General features: G+C 42.8%; 1 protein-coding gene across 5 annotated transcripts in view; it reads right to left on the reverse strand.

The window, feature by feature from the left end:
- Positions 1–2,792: 2,792 nt before the first annotated feature.
- SPAG17 (sperm associated antigen 17) overlaps positions 2,793–26,071 on the reverse strand; it is a 125,866-nt gene continuing 102,587 nt past the window's right edge. For 4 of the 5 annotated variants that reach the window (XM_075437750.1, XM_075437742.1, XM_075437760.1 and 1 more), the window contains 12 exons: positions 24,263–24,308; positions 22,516–22,618; positions 22,021–22,074; positions 18,555–18,657; positions 17,829–17,925; positions 16,444–16,542; positions 14,681–14,832; positions 14,028–14,197; positions 10,755–10,815; positions 8,272–8,416; positions 6,974–7,111; positions 2,793–2,925 (listed from right to left, as the gene is read on the reverse strand). In XM_075437750.1, coding sequence (XP_075293865.1) covers positions 6,975–7,111; positions 8,272–8,416; positions 10,755–10,815; positions 14,028–14,197; positions 14,681–14,832; positions 16,444–16,542; positions 17,829–17,925; positions 18,555–18,657; positions 22,021–22,074; positions 22,516–22,618; positions 24,263–24,308 — 1,167 coding nt within the window. In that variant the 3' untranslated portion in view covers positions 2,793–2,925; position 6,974. The remainder of the gene's footprint in view (positions 2,926–6,973; positions 7,112–8,271; positions 8,417–10,754; positions 10,816–14,027; positions 14,198–14,680; positions 14,833–16,443; positions 16,543–17,828; positions 17,926–18,554; positions 18,658–22,020; positions 22,075–22,515; positions 22,619–24,262; positions 24,309–26,071) is intronic. The other variant, XM_075437771.1, reaches the window with a different exon arrangement.

Here is a 26,071-nt window from a genome sequence, read left to right on the forward strand (position 1 = left end):
ATTTGCATTGTACTTGCTCCAGTTTTTAGAAATTGCACTGAATTGTTGCAATGTTGTACTTGTCCTGTAGACAATGGGGCAGTGGGGCAGGATAAAGTGAGCAAGTCTCTGCTGCTGTTGGTAAGTTATTAGTTTGTAGTACATGCTGTCTTTTTTACCAGTAATCCCAGGTTTGGTGGATGTGGTGGGGGCTGCTCCTGAGTACTCTGCTGACTGTTGGACTTACATGTCTGACTCAGGTACTCAAAGCTGGGCTTCTGTCTGACCTTCATATGGATTTTTAATCACATCCCAGTTGTTACTGTCTATTGCCTTTGACTTAGGTTCTCTATTACTAGCAGTCATGCACAAGGTAAACAGTTCAGCTGGTCAGTCTTTTGGCAGCACCTCAGGTGTAATAACCACACCTCTGTTGTTAGTAAATAACTTTGTCATGGGGCTGATGGTGCACTTGCTTCTTTAGAGTCTGGGTAATTTACAGCAGCATTTCATGCTCCAATTCCAGGAGATGGGTCTTGGACTCTTTATGGAAAACAGCAATCTTCATACAGCTCTGCTAGTTGTTTCTGGGTGCCTCTGTCCTTGTGTATTTGTCCAGATATGGATGAAACTCGTGATGAAACAGTTCCACTCAAAACATGTTTCCATCCTGACCTATTCTACAGTCTATATTCTATAGTCTAGTCTATATTCTATAGTCTAGTCTATATTCTATAGTCTAGTCTATAGTCTCTTCTGTATTCTGTATTCTATTCTATTTCATTCTGCTATATTCCTTTACTCCTTTGAAAGGAGACCGTGGTAAGAGAGATTACTGCAGTGGGAGGGAGAGGAGGCACTGTAGGATGATGAATTGTGCTGATAATCTCAGCTGACATCTCGTATCCATGTCAGCTGCTGCTGAAATGAGCTAGCCCCCTGGGAAAACAAAGAAAGGGGTTACAAGTGGAGGGGTGGCTTGTGACACCACAGTGCACCTTCAGCAGTGATGACTGAGGAGACAGATAGCAAAACCAGGTACCAAAAGGGGAAGGTTGACTCTGTGCCTCTGTGTGATGTGCTCTGTTTGCCTTAATGCCAGGGAGATAAATGCTATGGAACCTGTGTCACGAGCTGCTGTTTGATGATTGATTCTCTGGGAGGCCTGGGAGAAAAAACATGGTCACAGGTGCACATGAACTCAGGGACTGATGACAAGAGTGTAGATGGTGGTATAGAAGAGTGACTTGGGATGCAGAGTTGTCTTCTCATGATGATGACAGGTGTCTCCTTTGATTTAAGTTGGAAGAGGTGGAATTCTCATTTGTTTGCTGTCACTGAGATTTGGGAAGAATCCTTGGAAGCAAAGGTCTTTGACATGGTGAAAGGTGGTTGTCCTTTCTCTATCGGTGCTGACACAGGCTTCCCCATTGCACTTTCCCACTGGTTTTCTGATTTGTTTCACTTGTGACCAGTCTGTACCGGCAACAGTGGCTTGCCTCAGTACCCAGAATGCACGTCCAAGGGGACCGCGGAGACTGTTGGCTGTGTCTGCACAAAACTGAAAAGCATCAGGGCAGAAATCAGCAGTCACTAGCAAAATCATTGGTGTTGGGGAATCCTGGATCAAGTTTGACACTGCTGCTTGTGGTGTTTTCTCATCTGTATGTAGGGCGTAAACAGTGTCCACAGCTGGGTATCTGTGTCGGCACCTTGCTGGACAGATAGCCATGTCTGGTGAGCCAGTGGAAAACACCAGTGCAGTACTTGGACTGCTACTGATGGAGCTCATCATATGCTTTAAACGGAAGAGGTCTGTCCTGTGCCAACAGTCCACTGCTACACTAGAATTCTGATCTCCTTGGTCACCTCAGCTTGCCCTTTCTTAGGTGAAATTCCCTGGATTTACAAACCTGAGCAGGAAAGCACTTGCAAATACTGGGCCAACTTAAAATCTGCATTGTTAGAATATGTGTCTCACTTAACTGTGTGGATGGGCGAGTCCAAAGCTGGCATTCGTATTTCATAGTGGTGAAAGCTGGTATTTAATACCCAATCATGGGATTCTCAGTCACTGTAAAGTGTTATGAGAACAAGTCATCTGCCTGTGTCAAGAAAAATTCCCTGTCTCAGGATGTCACATGCTGAAAAAAGGATGAAGCACAGGAAAGCACCTTGTTGGAAATGAATTCATAAAAAGAAGGCAGAACTGCACTTGGATATACAAATGTGGTGTTTCACAGAGACTGAGCTGTTTTGGTCACTACTGCATAAAAGGCCATCTCCAAGTGGCTCAGTCCTCCGCTATGAAGAGAGATAGGCAGGTGAGCATTTGAAGATGATCATGTCTGATAGTGAACAAGAGGATATAAGCAGATTCCCTCTCTGTGAATTCCTCTCTGTCAAGTGTAACTTTGTGTCCTTGTAATCCCTATCTGGTGTCTGCAGCTCATTAAAGGTAGGTGAACACACAGAAAGTTAAGCCTACGATTGTGAAAGCAAACAGAAACTTCGGGATTAGAAGACCAGAGCAGATCAGCAGCAATTTCTAGAAGAATCACAGTTGACTTCAGTGACACCTGGTGCATGCTCAGTACTTAAAAAAGATTTCAGGTGCCTCAGCGCAGGTTACAGAAACCTAACCCTTTTTAAAAACAAAATATACCTATTGGGAACCATTCGGCATTCTTCTGAAGTGCAGAGTATCAAACATTGGGGTTGAAATACAGTAATTTTTCCACTGCTTGCATTTTGGACAGCCACATCAGAAGGCTGTGCAACTTTTGGAACACCTTTCCCATTAATAGGGGACAGACAAAACATTTATTGTTGTTAATGTGATTAAATAAATGAAAAAGTTATGCTGGGATGTTTCCGTAACGCTGGGACTAAAATTCAGGTATTTCAGTATTGCTGATCTTCATGTTACTCTTCTAGGGCTCTGACCTGTAGTGAAAGAGGAGAGAAAATTAACGTGAAAGACAAAACCAACCCCCATCTCTACCTCTGTACAGTTGTTGAAGCAAACCCAGTAATTACGTCCAGATTCTTCGCAAGTGTTGTGCGAGCACTGCGATTGCTCCAGACTAGCTTCAGCAGAACTGGTCTCTACCCTTGCTGTTGGAAGGGAACCACATGAGAAAGGGTTCTCACATGGGCTTCAACTAGACTAAGAGTTTGCTTTTATCTCACAAATTGAGTGGCAAAAAGTCGACTGTGAGTTCAGGATGGGCAGTCTACTTAGGAATACTGAAGGCATTCATGGGCAGCTTCCTACGCAGTATTTAATGGTGAGTATATTAAGAGAATCTTTGTGAAATGTTTTAAATATAAACGAGAAATAACTAAGAAAATATAAATGAGGTATGACTAAATTTGGTCAGGTGATGCTTCATCAGTGATTTTTGCTTGTTGGTCTCTACTAGGAGGTGCTGCAAATTTGCAATCAAATCTAATATTGCAGGGAAGTTCTTAGGTCTCAATGGAGAGAATCATTGGCTCTGGTGATAACCACCTGGGAAAGGTGGTAAGAACTTAAAAAGTCATCACAGTGCTTCTGAAAGACTCAACTTGTGGATGGCTGACAAATACAGGACTTAACCGAGGAGTGTCAGTGTTTCATATTTTGTGAGACTAAACCAACCAGTCCAGAGTTCCTTCACATGTTTGAGGTGGATATGGTTTTGAGTCCAGGAGATTTTGTGGGGAGGAATGTTCGAAGAGACATTTGCTACAGTTGCTCGGGTAGCATGGGGTGGCCATAGACAACTTCAGTAGGAATTATCACTCAGTTCACAAAAAGACATAGTCAGAACAGAAGGGATGTTTGGCTATGGCAAGTATGGTCACCTGGAATAGCCACATGGGTGAACACCACGTAGTTCATTTCCTTCCACATGGAGCTTTTAATGGGAGACGACACTGATCAGAATTTCTGTTGGGGCAGAGGAGTGTCTCACTGAAATGTGAACTGACTGGGTGAGCACTTCTCTTCCATTTCAACACGAACTGAGAGTTTGTTTAAATTGCCTTCACTGATGAGCTCCGGGTTTTAAGCCCCTAAGCTGGAAGGCATTATATCTGCTGTTCCTCTACATTACAATTGCATGTTACTCTGGGGGTAAAATTCCACATTGCAAAAGGTAAGAAGATATTTAAACAGGCAAAAAAGGTGCTATGTTTGATGTACTCTGGGCAGTCCTAGAGCAGATGCAGCAGTCAGAGGTGCATGTGTCTCTGCGGAGTTTCTTTTGAGAACTGACTGATGTGGTTGCTTTTCTTTTTCTCCACAGGAGAGGAAATAAGATACAGCTGGGATTTCTTTACTGACTTGTTAGATAACATGGCAGATTCACAGATGTTAAAGCTGAAAGAAAAAGATGATGTCAGTGTTACAGATATGAGGCAAGTGGGGACTCTTGAGCGGAGGAAAGAATAAATATCCAGAGGGTTCCTGTTTATGAACTGTCACCATCGATTGTACTGTAAAGTGCCTGAGCTGATAGGGGTGAGATAATGTTAAACATGTTGGCTGGTGGTTTGAGGAGAAATTCTCCATAAGGATTCCTTGTTGGCAGGGAAGACTTATCCGTTCTGCATAGAGCCTGATTCACAGAATCACAGAATGGTAGGGGTTGGAAGGGACCTCTGTGGGTCATCTAGTCCAACCCCCCTGCCGAAGCAGGGTCACCTACAGCAGGCTGCACAGGACCTTGTCCAGGCGGGTCTTGAATATCTCCAGAGAAGGAGAATCCACAGCCTCCCTGGGCAGCCTGTTCCAGTGCTCCATCACCCTCAGAGGGAAGAAGTTCTTCCTCATATTCAGGTGGAACTTCCTCTGCTTCAGTTTGTGCCCATTGCCCCTTGTCCTGTCACTGGGCACCACTGAAAAGAGCTTGGCCCCATCCTCCTGACACCCACCCTAGAGATATTTATAGGCATTTATAAGGTCCCCTCTCAGCCTTCTCTTCTTCAGGCTGAACAAGCCCAGCTCCCTCAGCCTCTCCTCATAGGAGAGATGCTCCAGTCCCCTCACCATCCTCGTAGCCCTCCGCTGGACTCTCTTCAGTAGCTCTTAATCTTTCTCGAAGTGGGAAGCCCAGAGAACTCCAGATGAGGCCTCACTGGGGCACAGTAGAGGGGAAGGAGAACCTCCCTTGACCTGCTGGCCACACTCCTCTTAATGCACCCCAGGGTCCCATTAGCTTTCTTGGCAGCCAGGGCACACTGCTGGCTCATGGTCAACCTGTTGTCCACCAGGACACCCAGGTCCCTCTCCACAGAGCTGCTCTCCAGCAGGTCCGCCCCAAGCCTGTACTGAGGCATGGGGTTGTTCCTCCCCAGGTGCAGGACCCTGCATTTGGCTTTGCTGAACCTCATCAGGTTCCTCTCTGCCCAACTTTCCAGCCTGTCCAGGTCACGCTGAATGGTAGCACAGTCTTCTGGTTTATCTACCACTCCTCCCAGTTTGGTGTCATCAGCAAACTTGCTGAGAAGTTAAACAAGGCTGGGCCCAGTACTGACCCCTGTGGGACACCACTAGTTACCAGCCTCTGACTATACTCAGTGCCGCTGATGACAACCCTCTGTGTTCTGCCATTCAGCCAGTTCTCAGTCCATCTCACCGACCACTCATCCAGCCCACACTTCCTGAGCTTCCCTAGGAGGATGTTATGGCAGACCGTGTTGAAAGCCTTGCTGAAGTCTAGGTAGACAACATCCACGGCTCTCCCCTCATCTACCCAGCCAGTCATGCCATCGTAGAAAGCTATCAGATTGGTCAGGCATGATTTCCCCTTGGTGAATCCATGCTGACTACTCCTGATAACCTTCTTTTCCTTCACTTGCTTGTTGATGACCTCCAGGATAAGCTGCTCCATCACCTTTCCGGGGATGGAGGTGAGGCTGACCGGCCTGTAGTTCCCTGGGTCCTCCTTCTTGCCCTTTTTGAAGATTGGAGTGACACTGACCTTTCTCCAGTCCTCGGGCACCTCTCCTGTCCTCCAGGACCTCTCAAAGATGATGGAGAGTGGCTCAGCAATGACATCTGGCAGCTCCCTCAGCACTCGTGGGTGCGTTCCATCGGGGCCCATGGATTTGTGAGCATCCAGATTGCTTAAGTGAGCTCTCACACAGTCATCCTTGACTGGGGGAAGGTCATCCTTTCTGCAGGCTTCTCTTACCTCCAGGGCCTGAGATTGCTAAGGGATGGCCTTCACAGTGAAGACTGAAGCAAAGAAGGCATTCAGTAGCTCTGCCTTCTCTGCATCCTCTGTCACCAGGACACCCGCCTCATTCAGCAGGGGCCCCACATTGTCCCTAGCCTTCCTTTTGCTGCTGACGTAGTTGAAGAAGCCCTTCTTGTTGTTTTTGACACCCCTTGCCAGCTTCAATTCCAGGTGGGCTTTGGCCTTCCTTGTCGCATCCCTGCACGCTCTGAACGCATTCCTGTACTCTTCCCAAGTGGCCTTCTTTAAGGTTAATGTGCTGTGTGAAACAGTGTGCAGAGGGTTGTGCGTGCTTGAACGCGTCATGTTAAGGTTGCCCTGTCTATCTGTAAGGCTCCTGTCCCTTATTAGACTTGCTGTCAGTGTCAAAGGGTCAGCAGTAAGACTTGGTTTTAGAAAGTGAAGAGTGTTAAAGAGAGGCTGATTTATTAGGGCTTAACGGCAATAAATCCAGCCTCCTGCTGCCAGAAGGCTCAATGACTTGTTTAATGTGGAGAAGGGAAGGATTTGGGACGGGACTGGGGAGGCTCTGCTGTGAGTGCCTCCACGGAGCTGAGCGGCTGTAGTGGTAAATCTCTCGCAGTGAGTCCTTTGGTTAATGTCATCCAGTGCTCCCCTTTTCTCAGGTTGTCACGTCTGTGTGACGTGTGCGTGACAGCTCCGCTGTCAGTTGCATGAGGTTTGTTGATGATGTGGATCAGAAGCCCAGAGGAGGTAAAGCAACCGTACTTGAATTTACAGCTGGTATCACTGCATCTCATACTTACATTAACTGGAAAGCTTTCGGGGCAGTGTAATCCGGAACTGTGGTTTGGGGCTGGCAGGAACTGCCCGGACTGTTGCTGCCATCCCGCCCTGGGGGTATCCGTGTGGGCGGCACTCATAAATGTCACTGCTTAACACAGGTGGAATACGGTGTTAAGGATCTGGCCATTTCTATACAGTTATGTAACTAAAATAGTATTCTGGAAGTAAGGCTGTGAAACAACTTGAATCTGGACTGCTGCCCTCAGCTCAGAGATTAAAGATGAGGTAAAATACTGGCGAAGGGCATGTGTTTTGGAGGCCGGTCTGCAACTGTGTGCCTGAGGAACTGGGTGAGTGGGAACAGAGCGGGAGCTGATTTTGTTGCCGTGCCACCAGTCCTGTCTAGCTCAGCTCTGCAATAATGGGCAGGAAAGAGTCCTTTAGGGCACTACGAAGTAAATTTGGGGAGTTTCAGTGTCACTTCCAGAGCATATAAAGCCTCAGTGGAGTTGCTGTTAAGCTCTGGTCGGACTCGGATGACTCTGAAGTTCTCCTTTCTTTGGTAAGGGTGGCCCTTACCAGGAGTGGAGTTTCTGACATGTTTGGATGCATGTTCCCTTGCTATTTCTTCTACAGGTTTCCAGAAGACCTCTTCTCCCAGGATTTTAAGTGTAAATTTAATTAAAAGTCAAAACAGAACTTTACTGTTTCTTCTGAACTTGCCCCTAAAAAATGAGCCAGTAATTTTATCTAAAAAGTAATTATAGTTGCTGGAGCACAAGGGAAGGAGAAATAATGGGTTTTGACTTTGCTTGTTTTCTTTTACTGTACCTCTGTCCTCAGTTAAACAACTGAAAGCCCATGGAAGCCACACAGCAATCGTGCACTTCTGTGCCTGCGTCTCTACTGATGCAGGGATTGTCTCCTTTGCTTAATATCCAGGATGATACATGATTTCCTTGCTCATGAGGCTGTACCATGAGATACCACCATAGGTTCAAAAATGTTACAAATGATTTCCATTGGGGGTGGGGTGGGTGGGATAGAGTTCCTATTATTTTTGTTTACCATTCTTCCTTTCCCCACTTTTCAAAACCTTGTTACTCTGATGTAAATGGCTTTTGGTGTCAGAATCTTAAATTGTTCATTTGTTGTGCTTTTGAAAACACCCATTTGTGCATTTCTGAAAGGGGCAGTAGTAAAGCTTGCTACCTCAGCAGCCTGCACTGGAAACGATGCTTAAGGCTCTGGACAGGTGGACGGTTCCCAGGGGTGATGCTAGAAGGTGCCATGTGGGAGGTAAGACAACAAAGGATATTTGCTCTCACAGGCAGGAGAAGAGTCTCTGTTTCTGTTAATATTTCAATATCATGGGAAACTTCTTGAAGGCCATCAGTATCTTCCCCTCCAATTACCATGGCAAAAATCTCTATCTCCAGTTCAACATGCAAGCCTGCTGCCACCTAGGAGAGACAAGAGGATTACTCACAGGTGAGGTGCGAGTTTCATCCATGGTCCCCTCCAGCATTCCTTGGAGCTGCTTCTTGTTCTGCATTGTCTGATTAAATTAAAGACTTAGTGCCCAGCACGCATGATCATTCTTGCCAGTTGCCCAGTATCTGTTTCACTAGAAAGGTCTATACAAAACAGCCTCTCTTCACATTGCAGTTAGAAAGAAAGCTGCCAGGTGTTTGCATTTTTTCACCTTAAATTTCTGTCTAGATTCCACAGGGGAATTGGGACGGCTGGGAGAGCATCAAAAAGAGAGGTGGTCAATGCCCCGAGCCTGTCAGTGTTGAAGAGACATTTGGACAGTGCCCTTAACGACGTGCTTTGACTTTTGTTCAGTCCTGAAGTGGTCAGGAAGTTGGACTAGCTGATAACTGTAGGTCTCTTCCAACTGAATTATAATATTCCATCCTAAAAAGAACATAGAGGTAGGGAGAAAAGGGAGGTACAAAAGGGCTGGATGTGTGCAGAGAAAGAGAGAATGGAAATTATTCCAGCCATCTGTCTGGACTTCTGTAAGGCCATTGGCATGGTCCCCCACAACATCCTTCTCTCTAAATTGGAGAGATATGGATTTGATAGGTGAACTGTTCGGTGGATGGGGAATTGGTTGGATCGTTGCATCCAGAGAGTAGTGGTCAACAGCTCGATGTCCAGATGGAGACTGGTAACAAGTGGTGTCCCTCAGGGACCAGTGCTGTTTAATATCTTCATCAAGGACAAAGACGTTGGGATCGAGTGCACCCTCAGCAAGTTTGTAGACAACACTAAGGTGAGTGGTATGGCTGACACGTCAGCAGATCAGAATGCCAAGTGCAAGGCCCTGCACCCAGCTTGGGGCAACCCTGGGTATCAATACAGGCTGGGGGGATGAAGGAGTTGAGAGCAGCCCTGCTGAGAAGGACTTGGGGGTACTGGTAGATGAAAAGCTGGACATCAGCTGGCAATGTACGCTCACAGCCCAGCAGGCCAACCGTATCCTGGGCTGCATGGAGAAGCGTGGCCAGCAGGTCGAGGGAGGTGATTCTGCCACTCTACTCTGGTGAGACCCCACCTGGAGTCCTGCATCTAGTTCTGGAGACCTCAGCACAAGAAAGACATGGACCTGTGGGAGCGGGTCCAGAGGAGGCCACAAAGGTGATCCGAGGGCTGGAACGCCTCTCCTACAAGGAAAGGCTGAGAGAGCTGGGGCTGTTCAGCCTGGAGAAGAGAAGGCTCCAGGGTGACCTTATAGCAGCCTTTCAGTACTCAGAGGGGGCTTATAATGAGACAGGGACAAACTTTTTAGCAGGGCCTTTTGCAACAGGACAAGGGGTAATGGTTCTAAACAAAAGAGGGTGGATTTAGAGTAGCTATAGGGAAGAAATTTTTTTACAATGAGGGTGGTGAAACACTGGAACGGGTTGCCCAGAGAGCTGGTTGATGCTCCATCCCTGGAAACATTCAAGGCCAGGTTGGACGGAGCTCTAAGCAACCTGGTCCAGTTGCAGATGTCCCTGCTCGCTGCAAGGAAGGTTGGGGCTAGACTAGATGACCTCTAAAGGTCCCTTCCAACCCAAACTATTCTATAATTATAAGTACTGAGTTGTGGCTCGGGCTCTGGACTAGGAGGTTTAACTTGCTTTCTGGCACTGGCTCCTTGCACAAGCCCTGCTTCTTGATTCCAAAAAGCAGGATAGGGAGATTGCCTGCTGTTACCTGGATGGTGTGGGGATACTGGCCAGCACAATCTTTATTCACACACAGGTGAAGAGAAAGACTGAACAAAAGCAGAAAGCATGAAAGCTTCCTACTTAATGGAACAATTTCACGTGCTATGGTGCTTTGCTAGATAAAAGACTTGAAATGGAGAATAGTTGCAAGCAGGAGAAGAAATGGCTGAGGCAAGGGTTTACTAGGTTCAACTCCTGAAGGTATCAGGACAGGAGATAAAGTCTAGGCGTAAGACAGAGCAGATACAACAAATACCCTAAATGATGGGAAAACTCGGAGATAGTGGTAGAGTATCCTGTTTGCTTCAAAAAAGCTCTCTCTAAGGTCAGTGCTTGACCTGCTGCTTTCCCCTGAACTTCACATGTTTATCCCTCAGCATTGTGGTGCAAGCTCTGAGACTCGGAGCGCACAGGGTGCTTGGCTGAAGGCAGCAGAGGGACAGTGGAAGGCAGCATCGCTTCAAATAACTTTAAACAAATCATGTACTCTACTCCCTGGCAGCTGGTGCGAGAGGACCCCTAGATGGCCTCAGGGCCAGCCGAGTCTAGTAAAAACCAAAAGCTCTTCTGTGTCACTTACAGGTCCTGGTGTGTACATCACTCTCAGTCCTGTGTGTGGAGGTGGTTGCTTCACCCGAAACCTGTCAGAAAGAGAAGAGAGTTAGTTTGCCAGAAACTGGTTCGGACAGGCAGAAGGCACTGCGGGGCAACATGCTGTCTACTCTTCCTCTGCTTGTGTGAATGACAGCAGAATTTGTTAGCTCATCCTTCCCATCACCATGTACACCTTGGGCTACAGCGGTGTTCCTGGGCTTCTCGCCAAGGCTCAGGGTTTCTAACAAAAAACCCCAAAGGAGCAGATTAGTAGGCCAAAGTAAGTCTCCAAAGAGCTCATTACGCTGCCTGGTCCTTCCAACAGAATGTGAAACATCAGCATTCTAAGCCTGCATACACAAATGAAGCTGAAGTACAGATTACATCTTCTTGGTAAACACCTGTATGTTGCACACCCAGAAGTCCTTAACAATCTTTATTTAATGTCCTTTGATATTATTCTATTGCAGAAGGCATGATACTGGCATGAATTTTGTGTAAATAATCTTTAATTTCACTGGACCCACTAATAGTTTCACTTCTTCATTTCTCACTGGTTGTCTCACATCTGTGTGGTCCTTTCACTCTTAAGATCTCTAAAGATCATTAGAGCAGCTATGACCTCTGCTTTTGCATGGCTCTGGACTTTATCCTGTGGTTTTCATTTTCACCTGCAGAACAGTTACCAGCATACACTCGCACCAGCAGCTGTTAAAGGAAAGGCAGTAAAACAGGCATTCCTAGTATGTGGCTCCATCTTATGGAAAGCTCTGGCAGACTTCTAAACTGGCTTCAGAATTGTGCGCCTTCTCTGGAGTGCTGGCTGTTCTGAGAAACTGGACTTGATTTTCGTCAGGATGTCCAAACAAGTTCAGGCTATGGTATGGACAGTTTGGAAGGCACATAGTTAACTACTGACCCTGTCACAGAAAAATTTTGGCTTCAGCATGAACCAGACACGGCTCAGAATTGCCCACCATCGGCCCTACCCCTGCCCTCAGTGTGTTCTGCTGTCACTCAGCAGCTAGTCATTTAGCTCTCTTCTCAAAGCATCAAGTCAAAGGCTTAAAAGATAAGCGGGATTTATCAGAATCGTGGTGGTATTATCCCTGACTGTCTACATATCGTGCACTGGCATGAAAAAAAAAAAAGGAACATGCACATCTTGAGCTCTAGGACGTTGGTATGTGATCTGCTGATTTATCACAGCATGCATCATGATGCTTAAATGTGCATTGTCAGGAAAAAAAAAGTCTCTCTGAGGCCATATCTCACTAGGCTGTTTAAAAAAAAAAAAGAAAAAAACCCAAACAAAAATCTCTGCCATCCATTGTGATGGAAAAAGCTGTACAGTAGTCTCTCAGCTGGTCTTAAACAGACTTCTGAAGTGCATAGTTGGCTGAGTACTCAGAAGAGATGGTGATGAACCCAGCAGGGTAAAGTCCCCTTTGAGCTCCTCTTTCGATGATAATTACCTACACGAGGAGGAGGAACAAATAATGTCAGACATAAATGTTTATGTTTATTTCATTCCAGTGCTGTGGTACCATAGGAAAGGGATGCTGCGACTGCTGAGATCGTGTCACTGTGACACCTCTCTCGACCCTTTTTAAAGAGGGCATCAAACTGCAGGTCATCCAGAAAAGGGAAGTTTGGCAGGTGCTTGCTCATGTGAAGACTGCTCCAAAGAAACAGCATCCACAAGCTGCAGCATGTCAGGGCCATCAGATTGCACACTCAGGCCCAAGAATGTTTAATGCCCGCCTTACTGTTTTCCTTAACCAGTGCCAATGTTGCAGGAAAAAACAAAGATTATTTATCACCAGTGCTAAGAAGAAGAACCAGCTTTTGAATTACCTAGACCAACACGACAGCAAGACATTTATTGCCATGCTTTGTTCGCCTCCCTCTCCTGGGACCTGTGGTTCTAGCAGAAAAAAAGGCCCATGTAACAGGAATGGTCCAAGCTTGGCTTACTCTAAGTTTCTGAAAGAAAAGTATAGAACTGTCCATTGGGACAAATGGTTGGTTGAGACTGGCCTAAATAGCAGCTCTTGGTTAACTGCTAAATAAACTAAGGAGCTCTCCAGCTGCAGGAAGCAATTGAGGATAAGGGGGGAGTGAGAGGCTGACACTGGAAAACTTTGGCAGGAATAGCTATCTTAGAACACAGGAGTTTAAAAAGCTTGGTTTTGGCTTAGGGGCTTTTGAGCCATCTGAAATGAAAGCTTCCCATCAAGTACTGCAACTCCTGAAACCATTTGGTGGGATTACAATCATTCAAATGAAGCTATTTTGAAGTGACAAACCTTAGGTGGAAGCCCACCATTGTTGCAGGCTCTTCTTTAAGCTGAAAGGCATGTAGCACAGCTAAGGCAAGTGCAGTTGAGCAAACTGAGAGGGAGGGGTATGCTTTGTCTTCTTTTCTGTCACATGTATGACACCTGGGAGGACAGGGGTCTTAAGCACACCTGCCTGGATACTGCTAAAGTAAAACCACTGGAATTGTGGTGGTGCAGGAGTGACTGGATGAACATATCTGCAGTCACTCAAAAGAGGAGTTCTAGTACAGAAGAGCAACCACAAGTGTTTTCTTTCTGTAGTTATGTATTCTTTAAACCACAGCTGGATAAATACAATAATTTCCTGCAAGACAATCTGCTGGACTGCAGACCTAGAATTGCACTTACTTATCCTCAGCCCATTGGAACACAGTGCAGTGCTATTTTGTCCCATGCACTGACAAGGGTGACACTGAGTAGCGGAAATGCATGCACAAATAAATGCTTTATTTCATCCTCATCCTCTGCTTGTTCCCAGTGTTATCACTGGAGCTGTTTTTCAATGCAGCTAAAGACATGTCTGTGCCTGAATACAGCTGTGCCCATTTAGATTGTCTGACTTGCAGCATCCAGCAGCGTTTCCCAAAGCCAAAGGTAATGCTGGCTGCCATAAAAGACTTTGGTCTCTGAACCTGAGAACTTCAATAAGAACAATTAAGTCATCCGCGATGGGCCAGGACTATGTGCACAGGATCTGCTGTTCCTTACTGCTTTCCATCTTCCTAATAGCACTAAGATGCAAATAATGCTGAAGTATTTCTAATATTATCTCCTCTATCCAGTCAGTCATTATTAAATGATTCCAAATATAAAAATACCATTTTTCATCTCATGTTTATCAGATTAAAAGGCTGACAATTAACATGCAATGCCTATTTGGACAGTTCAACAACAAGGTACTAAAAATTCAAACTAACCTTGAGAAGTTCACACCAGCATTCTTCAGGATCACAATGGCTGCATAGGTGCAGCCCTCCTTTAGCACTCCAAGCATCACTCTGGATGGAATGAGATGGAAGCTGCTAAGATGCTGTCTTGTTGTTGCAAGAGAAGATGTGTTGACCTTTCCTGCGACAGGATCTTCAATCTTTGCAAAGAGAATTAAATTATTAGATAAAAGAGAAAGCGATGGCCACTAAGTTAGGTTCAGAGACACTTAAACTACATTTGACCTCTGTTGACTCATCCTGAAGAATTACAAAAAGACATCCCAATTTGAGTAAAAGAGGCACTTTGAATATTGTCTGCAAATTTATGCTGGTTTGAGTTTTCAGATGTACTAAGCCATTGAGACGTCTCAGGAGGAATGGGGGGAAGCTCTGCTCTTTTGGAAATCAGAGCTTTCATGTGGGTGCCTGGTGCAGAACTATGCTTTTGGCATAGGAGTTTGTCCTAGCAGTTGAGAGGAAAGGTACTTTTAGAATTGCCAGTACACTTACACGTAACTTGTAACTGCCATGTTTCAGTAAACAGGTTGAAAATACCTTCCAGTATTGCTCCAGAGTGAGAATTTTATGCAAAAGAGATGATTGAGAGGATATTAGTATTAACAAAAAATATGTTATTTTACCTTTTTATTTGGTATGGAGTTTGGTTTTCTCCTCCAAAGGGAGGATGGTAATTTCACTTTCTCTTTCCTTGGCTGTCCTGCAGCATTCACCAGCAGACTCTGAACTTTGTGTTTCAAGGGTGTCTCTTGTGAACTTGCAGCCTTATTTGGGTCTGGAAAGGAAAGATTTCCAAAAGCACAAAAAACTAAGCATCATATTCAGCCTAATCCTGATGTTTTTGTTCAGAAAAGAGTTTTCTTTTCTGTGAAAGCATTTGATTAGCACAAGGGCAGAAGAATTGGTCTCATTTTTAAGAGGTCAAGAAAGGCACTAAGAAACTACCTAATAGTAGCAAGTAACTAAAATTTAACTAAGTAAAGCTGTACTGTAATTATTAGAACTAAGTAGTTGGAAGCATCTCAGAGGAAACTTGCAATGAAGATCTAAACACCTGTGAAAGTAATTAAAAACAGAAGGGTAGGTACAAAACCCCAAGCGCTAAAATCAAAATCGGGGACATTACTGTTCCAAAGGCATGCCTGCACAGCTCGATGATCAGCTGTGCAGAAACACCCAGGCGGGTCAAGTCAAAGCTGTACGGCCATATAACAACAAATTCCAGTCCAGGAACTGGACACAGTACAGCTCTGCCAGCACAACCAACTAGGAAGCTCTTTCCCTGAGCAGGATTTATTGTCTTGAATGCAACAATTCATTCATATGGATGACCTGGATGCTTCTGACTCTGGGGTTAAGCTTATTTTAGCTGTCTTTTCATCTTTGAACTGTGCTCTACTGCATAATGGAGACAGACCGCACATAGGGGTGGCCAGACAACTTAGATCTAAATACAACTTCTTTTGCTTGACAGCCTAAGACTCATGTGGTGTATTGCAAAGTCCGATAACCTCTGAAGGAAAAACGCAAGACAATTGTGGTGGCTGTCATCTCATCAGAGGTCAACCTCTGTTTGTTTTGCATGGAAGAGGATTGTTTTTCTCAATCTGGACTGCAGGCGCTGCCTAGCTGGAACGCTAAGTCTGGTCAGTTAGTCATTGTGAGGATGCAGAAGTGTTATTTGACAACAGTATGTTCTCTAGATTCCCTTTTTATTTCCAGACAACAGAACCGCAGGTGGCAGACAGGGGCACGTTTGAAGGCAACAGCGCTTGCAAAGTCCCACTACTAAGAGAGGGTACCAGTATGGGTGGAAGGGAAGAGGAGAAGCTGTAACTATGAGATGCAAGGATACATTTTGCAAATACACACTGTCAAAGCTCAGCTGGTATGGCATTATCTGAGAGCCAAAGATTGGGGGTAATTAAAGGAGTAGTGGTCATCCAAGGCTGTCACCACAAGCAGATGCATAAATACAGTGGACAACAGTAGACATAGCAAGGAAAGCAAAACTGAGCAGGGATGTTTAAATGGCAAAGACCATTTAACCACAGCAAACTTTGTTCTAGAGTCTTCTGTTACCAGCCTTAATAAGCAGGAAAAATTAGCTTTTGCAAATTTTTTTCATAGAGAAATTACTTCTTGGATTTGTCTACAGGTCTACCATCCCCATCATCCCCATGCTGCTATAGCAGTCTACTAGGGTGAAGGAGAGAATCTCTCCCATTAGTTTTATACCTCTCTCCCTTTCTGCCAGTCTTGCATTCAGATGTATTCAGAATACTGCACAGGTATAGGTGGATTTCCATTGTAAATGTTTTGTCAAAAGTTGTAAGAAGATCGATTTTAACCTGCTCCAAACTACATCCTGGAAGGCAGCTTTTACCTGTTGTGCTGCTGGAACCTTCATTTTGTTTGGAATGTGTCTGCAGCAGAAGGCCAGGTGAAGGTGAGGAATCTCTCATAGTATTGAGACATTCAGATTCTAAATAGGAAATAATGGAATACTGTGACAAGTGGTTTTCATTATCACCATCATTTTCATAAACACATTAAAAAAATCACAAAGTCTTTGGCACTTTAATTTAGACAACCTTTGGAAGTAGCCCACATAACCATGAGAGCCTAGGTAAATTCTGCATGTGACATTTTTCTCCACTGGGCAATAGGGATCAAAAATGTCTGCCTTGTGATTAGTCATTTCTCGTTCTCTGGCTAACTGAGCAATAAGCCATAAAGGGCTAACGGACAATCCAGCAGAGGTCTTCTGCTGATTGCCGATTGCAATATGGTGACGGCAAAATGAGGAAATATGGGAATTAGTGGGGGTCTGATAAAGCCCCATGGAGGACTACTTTCGTGATATGATTCTTTGCTCTGCCTGACTTTTAATTTCACTGTGTAATTTCAGTAACTTGTCAGGGCTGCTTTTCAAACAGAACTGAACTATTCCTCTCAATGCTGTAAAGCTCAAACCTAAGATGAAGGTTCACTCTTTCACTGCTTCCCATCATCCAGTCACTGCTTTCCTCCTATATCCTCCAAACTATCCTTAGCTTGCATGTTTCCTATTCCATATCACTTTTGTCCCAGTCTCCAAGCTGCCCCTTTTACCACTGAGTTTCAGAATTCCATCTCCCTTTTTTTTGTCCTATAGTCATACTAGTCTTTTTCTAAACTTGGCCTCCTCAGTTCTTGCTCACCCACCCCTAACTATTATTTAAGCTTTTCTTGAGCATTTTGCATCCATCCACCCCTCATTCACAGCACAATTCTTCAGCTTTGCATCCAGAGCCTGTGGTGCTTCCACATTCAGTGATGTCTGCAAAGGCTCTTTTAACAGATTAAATATAGAAGTCTCATAGACTACATTTACATTAGTGGGTTAAACAGGAATATTCCCAGGTACTGGAACATGCTAATCTATACTGTTAACTTGTTAGAACACTGGTATGACATTGACTGTGCAACTTGGCAGTCTCCCCAAAACCACTCTTGGGCACACATGTTTTGGACAGGGAAAAGGCCATCTTGTTTCAGGAGACTGAATTCACGCAGCCTGCTCCATACCGGTGGCTCTCAGAGTGCTGCTGGGTACGTTTCGTGGACCAGAACAGATACAGCCATTGTGGTCCAAGTAGTTCATGTGTCAAAATGACTAGGAACAAAGGGGGTCAGATAATGTAGTCTTACATTTAACTGCAATATGAAATGAAACAACTGGATAAAACAATGAAGAACATACTACAATGTTGCCAGACAGTAGATTACCTCTACTGGGTTTTTTGATTGTCTCTACAGGGAAATTCACGCTTTCTTTTTTTTGAACTGGAGGAAGTTCCATAGACAGTGCTTCCACATCAGTAAACTAGAGAAAAGTAAGAAAGGCAGCTTAGGTCTCCCAGCTAAACACTTGGAAAAAAACCCAGAAGACATCTCCCCCACCTCCCCCGCAAAAAATAAAATAAGAAAAAAAACAACAAAGAAAAGTGGTGCAAAGGAAGAAAATGAGCAGAACCAAAGTGGTAACTATGAAAAAGATATACGTAAGTGTACCTCAGATTCCAAAGTACATTTTTGAGCATGCTTTATGCACCTACAGCATTTATCAGGTGAGACCACAACAGGAAAGTTCCCAAGGCCGCCTTTCAACCCGGAGGGTTAGTCTTACTAATTCCTTGTCTGGATAGCAGAGAGAGGCTTTTGAGGGGTAAGTGAAAAGACCTGAGGTTCAGCTTCTGCTCTGAATCAGACTCTCTCCAGAGTTTATGTAAGGAACCTACAGAGTTTGTGCTCAATAAACATATAACCATCTCCAAGATATGTTTCCTTTGACAAGGGCACATAATTCCCAGTATTAATTCTGCCATGACTGTCCTCTGTAATTGTTTCTTGATATAAATTGAAGCCGAGATGTAAACTCACAACTGTCTTTGTGGGAGTATGGCAGAAATGACCCGGCTTAACAGAAACTCATCCAGTTTTCTTCTACATTACCTTTTTCAGGAAAAACTCCTTGCTGAATTCTGATTCAAAATATGGAGGAATTATTTTGTTTCTTATTGCCATTAAGGACTTCTTTTCTTCTTCAAGTTCTTTCCTAAGTGAGTTTTAATATTGTTGGTAAGGAAAAGACAGAAAAAAGCATTATAACTGAGTTCACCCTGTTTTTCAGTATTTTGTTTAAGACTGAGGAATGGAAGTAATAATGGCAAGTGGCATTTTTTTTTCCTAGTTAATCACATCGAGTGATATTCTTGTAATTGGCAATTTTCTCAGTGACAGATCAAGAATGGGCTGGTCTGGCATGCATGAACAGTGTCCTCCTCAGATACAGAGGATATGATTTATGGAGGGGCTGATCTAAATGCATATGGACAATGGGTTGGCTGCTATGAAAAGCTCCTCTAAACATCTTCCAGTTCTCTAAATTTTGTGGAACATGTCTGAGATTGCCAATAGTGTCTTTCCAACCTTCCAACAAACTCTTAAATCTAAGAACTGGTATTTTAGATGCATTGCTAAAATTCGTAACACAGAATTAATCTAATTTCCTTCTTTTATCACAGAAAAACTCGATGGCTCTGTGGGTACAGAAAAAGCTGTTCAAACTTCTGAAGGTAAGATTCACCAGAGTAAAGACCGGTTATGTTTTCAGCTTGATTTAGTTCAGTTTTACACTACTATAGTTTCCCTGACTTGCAGGGTCTAGTATCAGCATGAAAATATCACTCTTAATCACATGGAGAGTTTTGACACTGGCTTTAGAGCCAGAATTGCACATGATGATCTTGGGTGCTGGCTACTCAGATATATATACTTCAAGTAATTCTTTAAATAATAGTATGCAAAACAGTGTAAAATGCTATATTAAAATACAAATCTGAAATTATAAAAGTTTTTTTTATCTCGTGCAAGTCAGAAAGTACTTATGAAGTAGTATCGAAGAGAACTTCGTTTTCAATTGCTATTTGACCATTCACAAAAACAAGAAAGAAAAAGCAAGTTTCTGCTCTGTTCATCACCATTTCAAGTTATTCTGTTGAAGAAATAGTGAATGACCTAAATAGCTGTCAATATAATTATTTTAATTCCATTGTGAACGAATGTATGTTACTGATAACTTTATCTATGTTAATCCTAGTTCATGTATCAGGTTTTCCATTTCAACATAAATTAAATGTATATTTTTAATTCTTTAAACAGTCCTGCTTGGATTATACTGAGGAATTTGACATTCTACCAGATTCACAAAGCCCTTTCCTCTAGAACTGAAAGTGATAATGGTTTTAATGCACAGTGTTTAAATGACAAGTTTTCGTGTGGTACTAAAGAATTATATAATGCAGCAATATAATTAAGTTTCTCCACAGAAGACTCTATAAATTTACTTTCCACAAATAACATTTTTCTCTCAATTAACAGTGGCTTTATGATTACTCCTACTTTTTTTTTCAAATGCTTTTGTGAATGACTATATCTGCAGATTGAAATCCAGTGACTTTCAATTTACACCTGAGCAGAAATTCTCATGACAATTCATCTGATTGTGAAGTGTACATTTTCAGCAATACATGCTGTTTCAAAGTATCTGTATAGATTTTTTTTCTTGAACACATCAAACAGCTTCACCATTCATCAGTGGGAGATAAAGTGCAATTTTTTACAAATCTGAGAGCAAGTGAAATCAAGGGGATTAGAATTAAAATCAAGGGTCAGCCTTAAATACAGCTTTCACTGCTGCGAAGATTTTTACGTCTATACAAATGCACACACACATTTCTTCTTGTCAAAGCACTTCTAATCTGAAGATTATAGCACCTCCCTCAGAACTCCCACGAGAAATACTTTACAAACGGGAAACTGAGCTACAGGTAATTCCCAAAACAGAACATTCAAATGTGGCAAAACGGGCCTTGCTTTAGTAAGGCATTGATTTTTAAAATGATCCTAATCTTAAGGTTCTTCTTAAAGATAATGAGTTTACCTACTGTCCACATGTTACCTCCTAAAATGTTTTACCTCCTGCATGTGTAACCCACGGGTGTATCCTGCACTTTACAGTGCACTCCACGATGAAGTGGGAGAGAAGCCTCAACAACCAAGTGAGGAAGCGGTGGATGTGGTAGGCAAGCAAAGGGCCTGGGGTGATGTGAACGTAAGGGACATCACAACCAACAAAACAGGGCTGACAGATGCAATGGAATATGGAAATGTCTGCGGGATGGCATTATGCGGAAAGCTTTCAGACCCTTTCTGGGCAATCGGCATGGCTGGGCGCCGCTCTGAAATGCCTGTACACTACTGCATGCAGCACAGGGAACAAGCAGGAGGAATTAGAAGTCTGTGCGCTTATGGGGCTAGGACCTCGGTGGTATCACAGAGAAGTGGAAGGATAGCTCACATGAATGGAGTTCTGTGTGGATGGATACAAGCTCTTCAGGAAGGGCAGGCCAAGAAGGCAAGGTGAGGAAGTTGCCCTATATGTAAGAGAGCAGCTGGAAAGCATGGAGGTCTGCCAGGGGATGGGTGATGAGCCAGCTGAGAGTTTATAGGTTAAGATTAGTGGGCAGACCAACATGGACGACACTGTTATGCATGTCTGCTATAGACCAGCTGATCAGTAAAAAGAGGTAGATGTGGCCTTCTTCAGACAACTGGAAAAGTCTCACATTCATAATACCTGTCCCCACAGGGGACTTCAGCCACCCCACTCACCACTGGAAAGCTGCTTTGCAGAGAAGGACCTATGAGTCCTGGTGGACACCAAATTGAATGTGAACCAACACTGTGCCCTTGTGGCAAAGACGACCAGCAGAACCCTGGGCTGCATGAGGAGGAGTGCTGCCAGCAGGTTCAGGGAGGTGAACGTTCCCCTCTACTCAACACTAGTGAAACCACATCTGGAGTACTGCATCTGGCTCTTGGCTCCCTGACACATGAAAGATGTGAACTTACAGAAGCAAGTCCAGAGAAGGGCCACAAAGATTTAATATTAAAAGCTTGGAGCATCTTTCATATGAGGAGAGGCTGAGAGAGCTGGGATTGTCTTGCCTTGAGAAGCTCTGAAGCTTCTCAAGCTTCAAAGACACGCATTTGGGTTTCTATTTGAAAAATCAGCTGGGATTTGGAGAATACCCGAGTAGTAACCTAAAGCATCGGCATTTGAAAATAGTAATATAAATTATTTTCCATGCTGGTGGCAGAGTCAGAAAACAGAACAGAAGATTTCTGACTTCAGCCATGTTTTAAATAGCGTAAGTTAACAGCAACACTGCTAGATTTTGAAAAAATTAGAGTTAAACCATCCATTCAGCATTTCTGTTGCAGAAAACACCATTATTTGCTAGTAAACCACTGGACCATTACCCAAGACCTGGTGAAATCAGTGTCAGTCTTTCTGTAAACAGACTTACGTTGGCTCTTAAAATCATTTAACTTTCTGTCCTACTAATACTATTACCTGTGCTCTGCTAGTCTGCTCTGCCACTTGGACACTGGTGTCACTCCTTCTGGGCTGAATGATCAGGTAAGAAAAAAGTAGTGAGAATGAGAAAACTAGCACAATGTTTTATAAGCACAAAAATATTTACAAGCTAACCCTGGAAAGAAAATGGTCTTTATGAGAGTAAGTTATATTAACATCTCAGGTGACTCCTGACTTGGACTTGTATGGTTTGCAGCAAAATTGTTCACTCATATCTGCATTTTTATTATTCAATCAAAGAAACCCTCAAAATAATTTTCCAACGAATTTTAAAGGATCTTTGTGACAAGGAAAGAGAGGCACAAAGAAGTAAAAGAATTATAGGAAAAGCTAGTAAAACATTGCTATATGTATCTAGAAATCTAGGTCCCAGTCCTTACTGACAGTCAGTAAAGGACATTGCCTTGCCCACGTACTTGGTTCCGTCCTTTGTGTATTTACATTTGCATCAGTTCTCACTGTCTGTCCTACCTGAACCTCTGCCGCTGGTCCTCTCTTTGGGCAGTGAGCGTCTTCTCTGTGTGACACTGGCGACGAGAAGCCACTGCCTGTTCGTACAGCTCCGTTATGTGAGCTGTAAGGTAGAGAGCATTATTGAATGTTCATGTTCTGCTAAGCACTGCTAAGTGTAATAAACAATAAACAACAAAGGATATTATTTTTAATGTATCTTTCTGTCACTTCACAAAAACCTACAGATTCTTTATTAGTGTGAGGGAAGAGGAAGATAGAACTTCATTCCAAAATCAAGTTCAGAACATTAACACATAGGAAATTAATTCAATTCAAGATAGAAAGAACCAGAAGCAGATTACATTTATAACCTTACCTTGTATTTCCTGAAATACCTTTATGTGCTTTCAAGATACTAATCAAACACCTGTGAATAGGAAAAGTTGCTGATGTTCAGCCACTTTCTGACTGGGGAGTAACATCCCATGTCTCTATCTCCAGCTGAAGAAAATAATGTGGGCTTTCAGGGACCTTTATTAATTTTGGCTTACTTAGTGCTTAATTGTGGCTGTGAAGGAGCCATAATCAACCTTCTCATGGAAGTAACTACTAGTTCAATACGTATAATGGAGAAAAGCCAATCTTTCCATATTTAAGACTGTGACCAGCTTTGGGGCTTTACTAAGGACTTTCGCTGTCCTCTGACATCTTCTATAAAACGTGTTGCTTACTTCATGCATTGTACCTAAACTGTGAGTCCAAAGAAATTTCCTTGGTTGAAAAGAAATTTCTGTAGCAAAACTGCGGAGATCTGAGTATTTGAGAGGTATGATCCTAGCTGATTATGACAACGTCTCTTAGTGTTTCAGGAATTATGTAATTGCAAACTTCAAAACTAGGTGGGTTTTTTTTTGTGCCAGCTTTTTCACCATAAAATATACTTTTATTTTCCCACTTTTTCTATTTTTGCCTCTCTTAAAAAGCTTCTTTCACACTGTCTTCTTCATTAATAATGGTATGTTACAAGTACACCTCCATTTTAATTACTTTTCTTAAATAAGGAAACTGTGTAGCAAGAATTTGTTGCACCAATTTCCATTTACATTTTATAGTGTGCTTTTTTTTTTTTAACAAGCAGAAATAGTCTTGACAAGGTAGAAAGGGCAGAAAAATATGCGACTGAATACTACGGATTTTTTTGTGGGAAAGGCTTATGGATTTTTAAAATAAACCTCTTGATTTTCATTTGTTCCTATTGAAAACATTAATAAATATTAACAAGTATCTTATGAAAACTTTTAACAGAAATTCACAAGGGAAAACTAACACACGATTCCATCTTTTCCCTCAGGCAAGGCTGATGTAAGCAAAACACACAATCATTTCAGATCAGATTTTCAAATGTAATGAACAACCAGGACTTACCCAGTTGCTTTGAAAACCTGTCTGAAATGCTGGTACTTGTATAAAACTGAGTGGTGTCATAGTTCTTATACCTGAAAAAATGCCATACGTGTAGAAACGTGGGTCAAAATGACAAATGCACGTGTGTAAACACAGAAAGTGTTTTTTAGAGATCGTCAATCATTGATGCTAACAAGTTCTAATTACCCGTGAAAATCATACTCAGAATAGAAGAGACAAAAGCATGTACACAGCACATGGATGAATTCACCTTTATGTTCCTTCTTTAAAAATAATACTATAATACTTTATAATTCACTATGGTATTTTACAATTTTAAAAGATATTCAATTTTTATTACCTCTAGCAACGAGATCTTCAGATGACTTCTCCCAGTCAGGGAAGGACTGCAACGAAGAAGGAATAACTGACCATATGAGAAACAGACCTCAGAACAACAGCATCCTGTTCAAAGGATTTCTAACCTAAGCTGCCTGGTCTAAACAGGTATTTGTTTCCTTCTTGATGACCTACTTTACAAATGGCTTCGGATTTTATATGGTAGATGTTTATTAAATCAAATGATCCAGTTCATATTCAAACTCAAATCCTTCTCCAAAGGATTTGAACCAGATATAAAACTCATGGTCACAACAAGAAGTCAAACGGGAAATGTGTTCAGGAATTTGTAGGCTTCGTTACTGAGGAGCTCTCTCCTGGTTGGTTTACAGTAAAGTGTTTGGGGGGTAAGAGACCCTAAACTAAGCTCTTTCCTTTATTCTTATGCTGTCCCTGAAGCAGTGAACTGGAAACCAGAGGAGTGCCTGTGACCAGGCAGTCTAGGTGGTAACAGAGCTGGAGAACAGTGGAGGCTTGAGAGGAGTGTGACAGTGACTCACGAGTCACAGCAGGTCCACAGTGAGACTCTGCTGCTCAGAAGAGAGTTGTCCTCTCTTGTATGTACCTGGATATATGCTTATAGTAGCCAGGACAATCAACAATAATTAGTCACTAGACAAGTTCATTGGAACTAGAGCAGCATGTGAGATTCAGCACCCGGATCTCATCAAAGCAAATAAATGTCTGCCTAGAGGACAGAGGCAGACGGAGTTACTGACAGATCACTTCTCTTATGTTCCTCTTTCCAGAAAAGTTGCGAGCTCCTTTTTGCCACATACTTCTTTTCTCTGTTCTCTTTTTAAGACTTGTATGTCACTTGAAAGTACTAAGCAAAAAATATATACGAAAGCTTGTAATGTCAAAATACAGGCTTTAGTTTCAGCAAATGAAAATGCTAACTTGGCTAAAACGTTCAGAGACGAATTCTAGAATTACATGGAGTTTTTTTTAAGTTTGTATTGAAAAAAAAACCCAGTAAAGTTATAGATCTATGCAGAAAGCTAGGAAAAGGAAATTAACAGTATTTAAAACTGGAAAGATCTAATTCCCCATGTTTTTGCATGTTGAGACAAGGTTTAAAAGGTAGACTCTAAGGATAAGATGATGTTTGTTTGCTAGAATACACTCACTTTTGAAAGCTTGATAAATCATCTGGAAGTGAATATTTAAACTAACATAGCTAGATCTTATTTTTCAAATGCCAGATTTTTTAATTCAGTATGTTTCAATTCACTATATGCATATTATTTGATTAAACGGAAACAAAAGTATTTCCTAAATGAGACTAAAAAAGAAAATAGTGTTTAATAAGTACTAAAAATCTGGCATGTGAATTCATATCATGCAATGTACCAAATTTAAAGCAAGCTGTAGGAAACAAGTTATTTAAAGAACTGAAATAGGGCAAACTGATCACTCTTTACATCAGACGTAAGCAGTGTTTCTCTTATTCATCTGAAATCATTCCACCCACTTCTGCTGCTTGAACTTTTAAAATCTTTTTTCCTCATCTCCAACTAACCTCACTCTTTCCTGACTGCTACCCCAACTCCCTCTTCCCCTATTTACCCAACTTTCCCATTACCTATTCCCCTTCCTTTTCTTTTCATACTCTAATTACCTGTGCAAATTAGTAGACTACATTTTCCAAAAAATACAAATGCTGCTCAGCGGTAATAACAATATACCTCTAGATTGTTTTTGGATTATCCCCGGAGCAGGGTTTAAACTCTCACTTTGGAGGTGGCTGTGGTTGAAACATAAGTCTCCC

The sequence above is a fragment of the Opisthocomus hoazin genome, chromosome 1, assembly GCF_030867145.1.
Source record: "Opisthocomus hoazin isolate bOpiHoa1 chromosome 1, bOpiHoa1.hap1, whole genome shotgun sequence".
NCBI lineage: Eukaryota > Metazoa > Chordata > Aves > Opisthocomiformes > Opisthocomidae > Opisthocomus > Opisthocomus hoazin.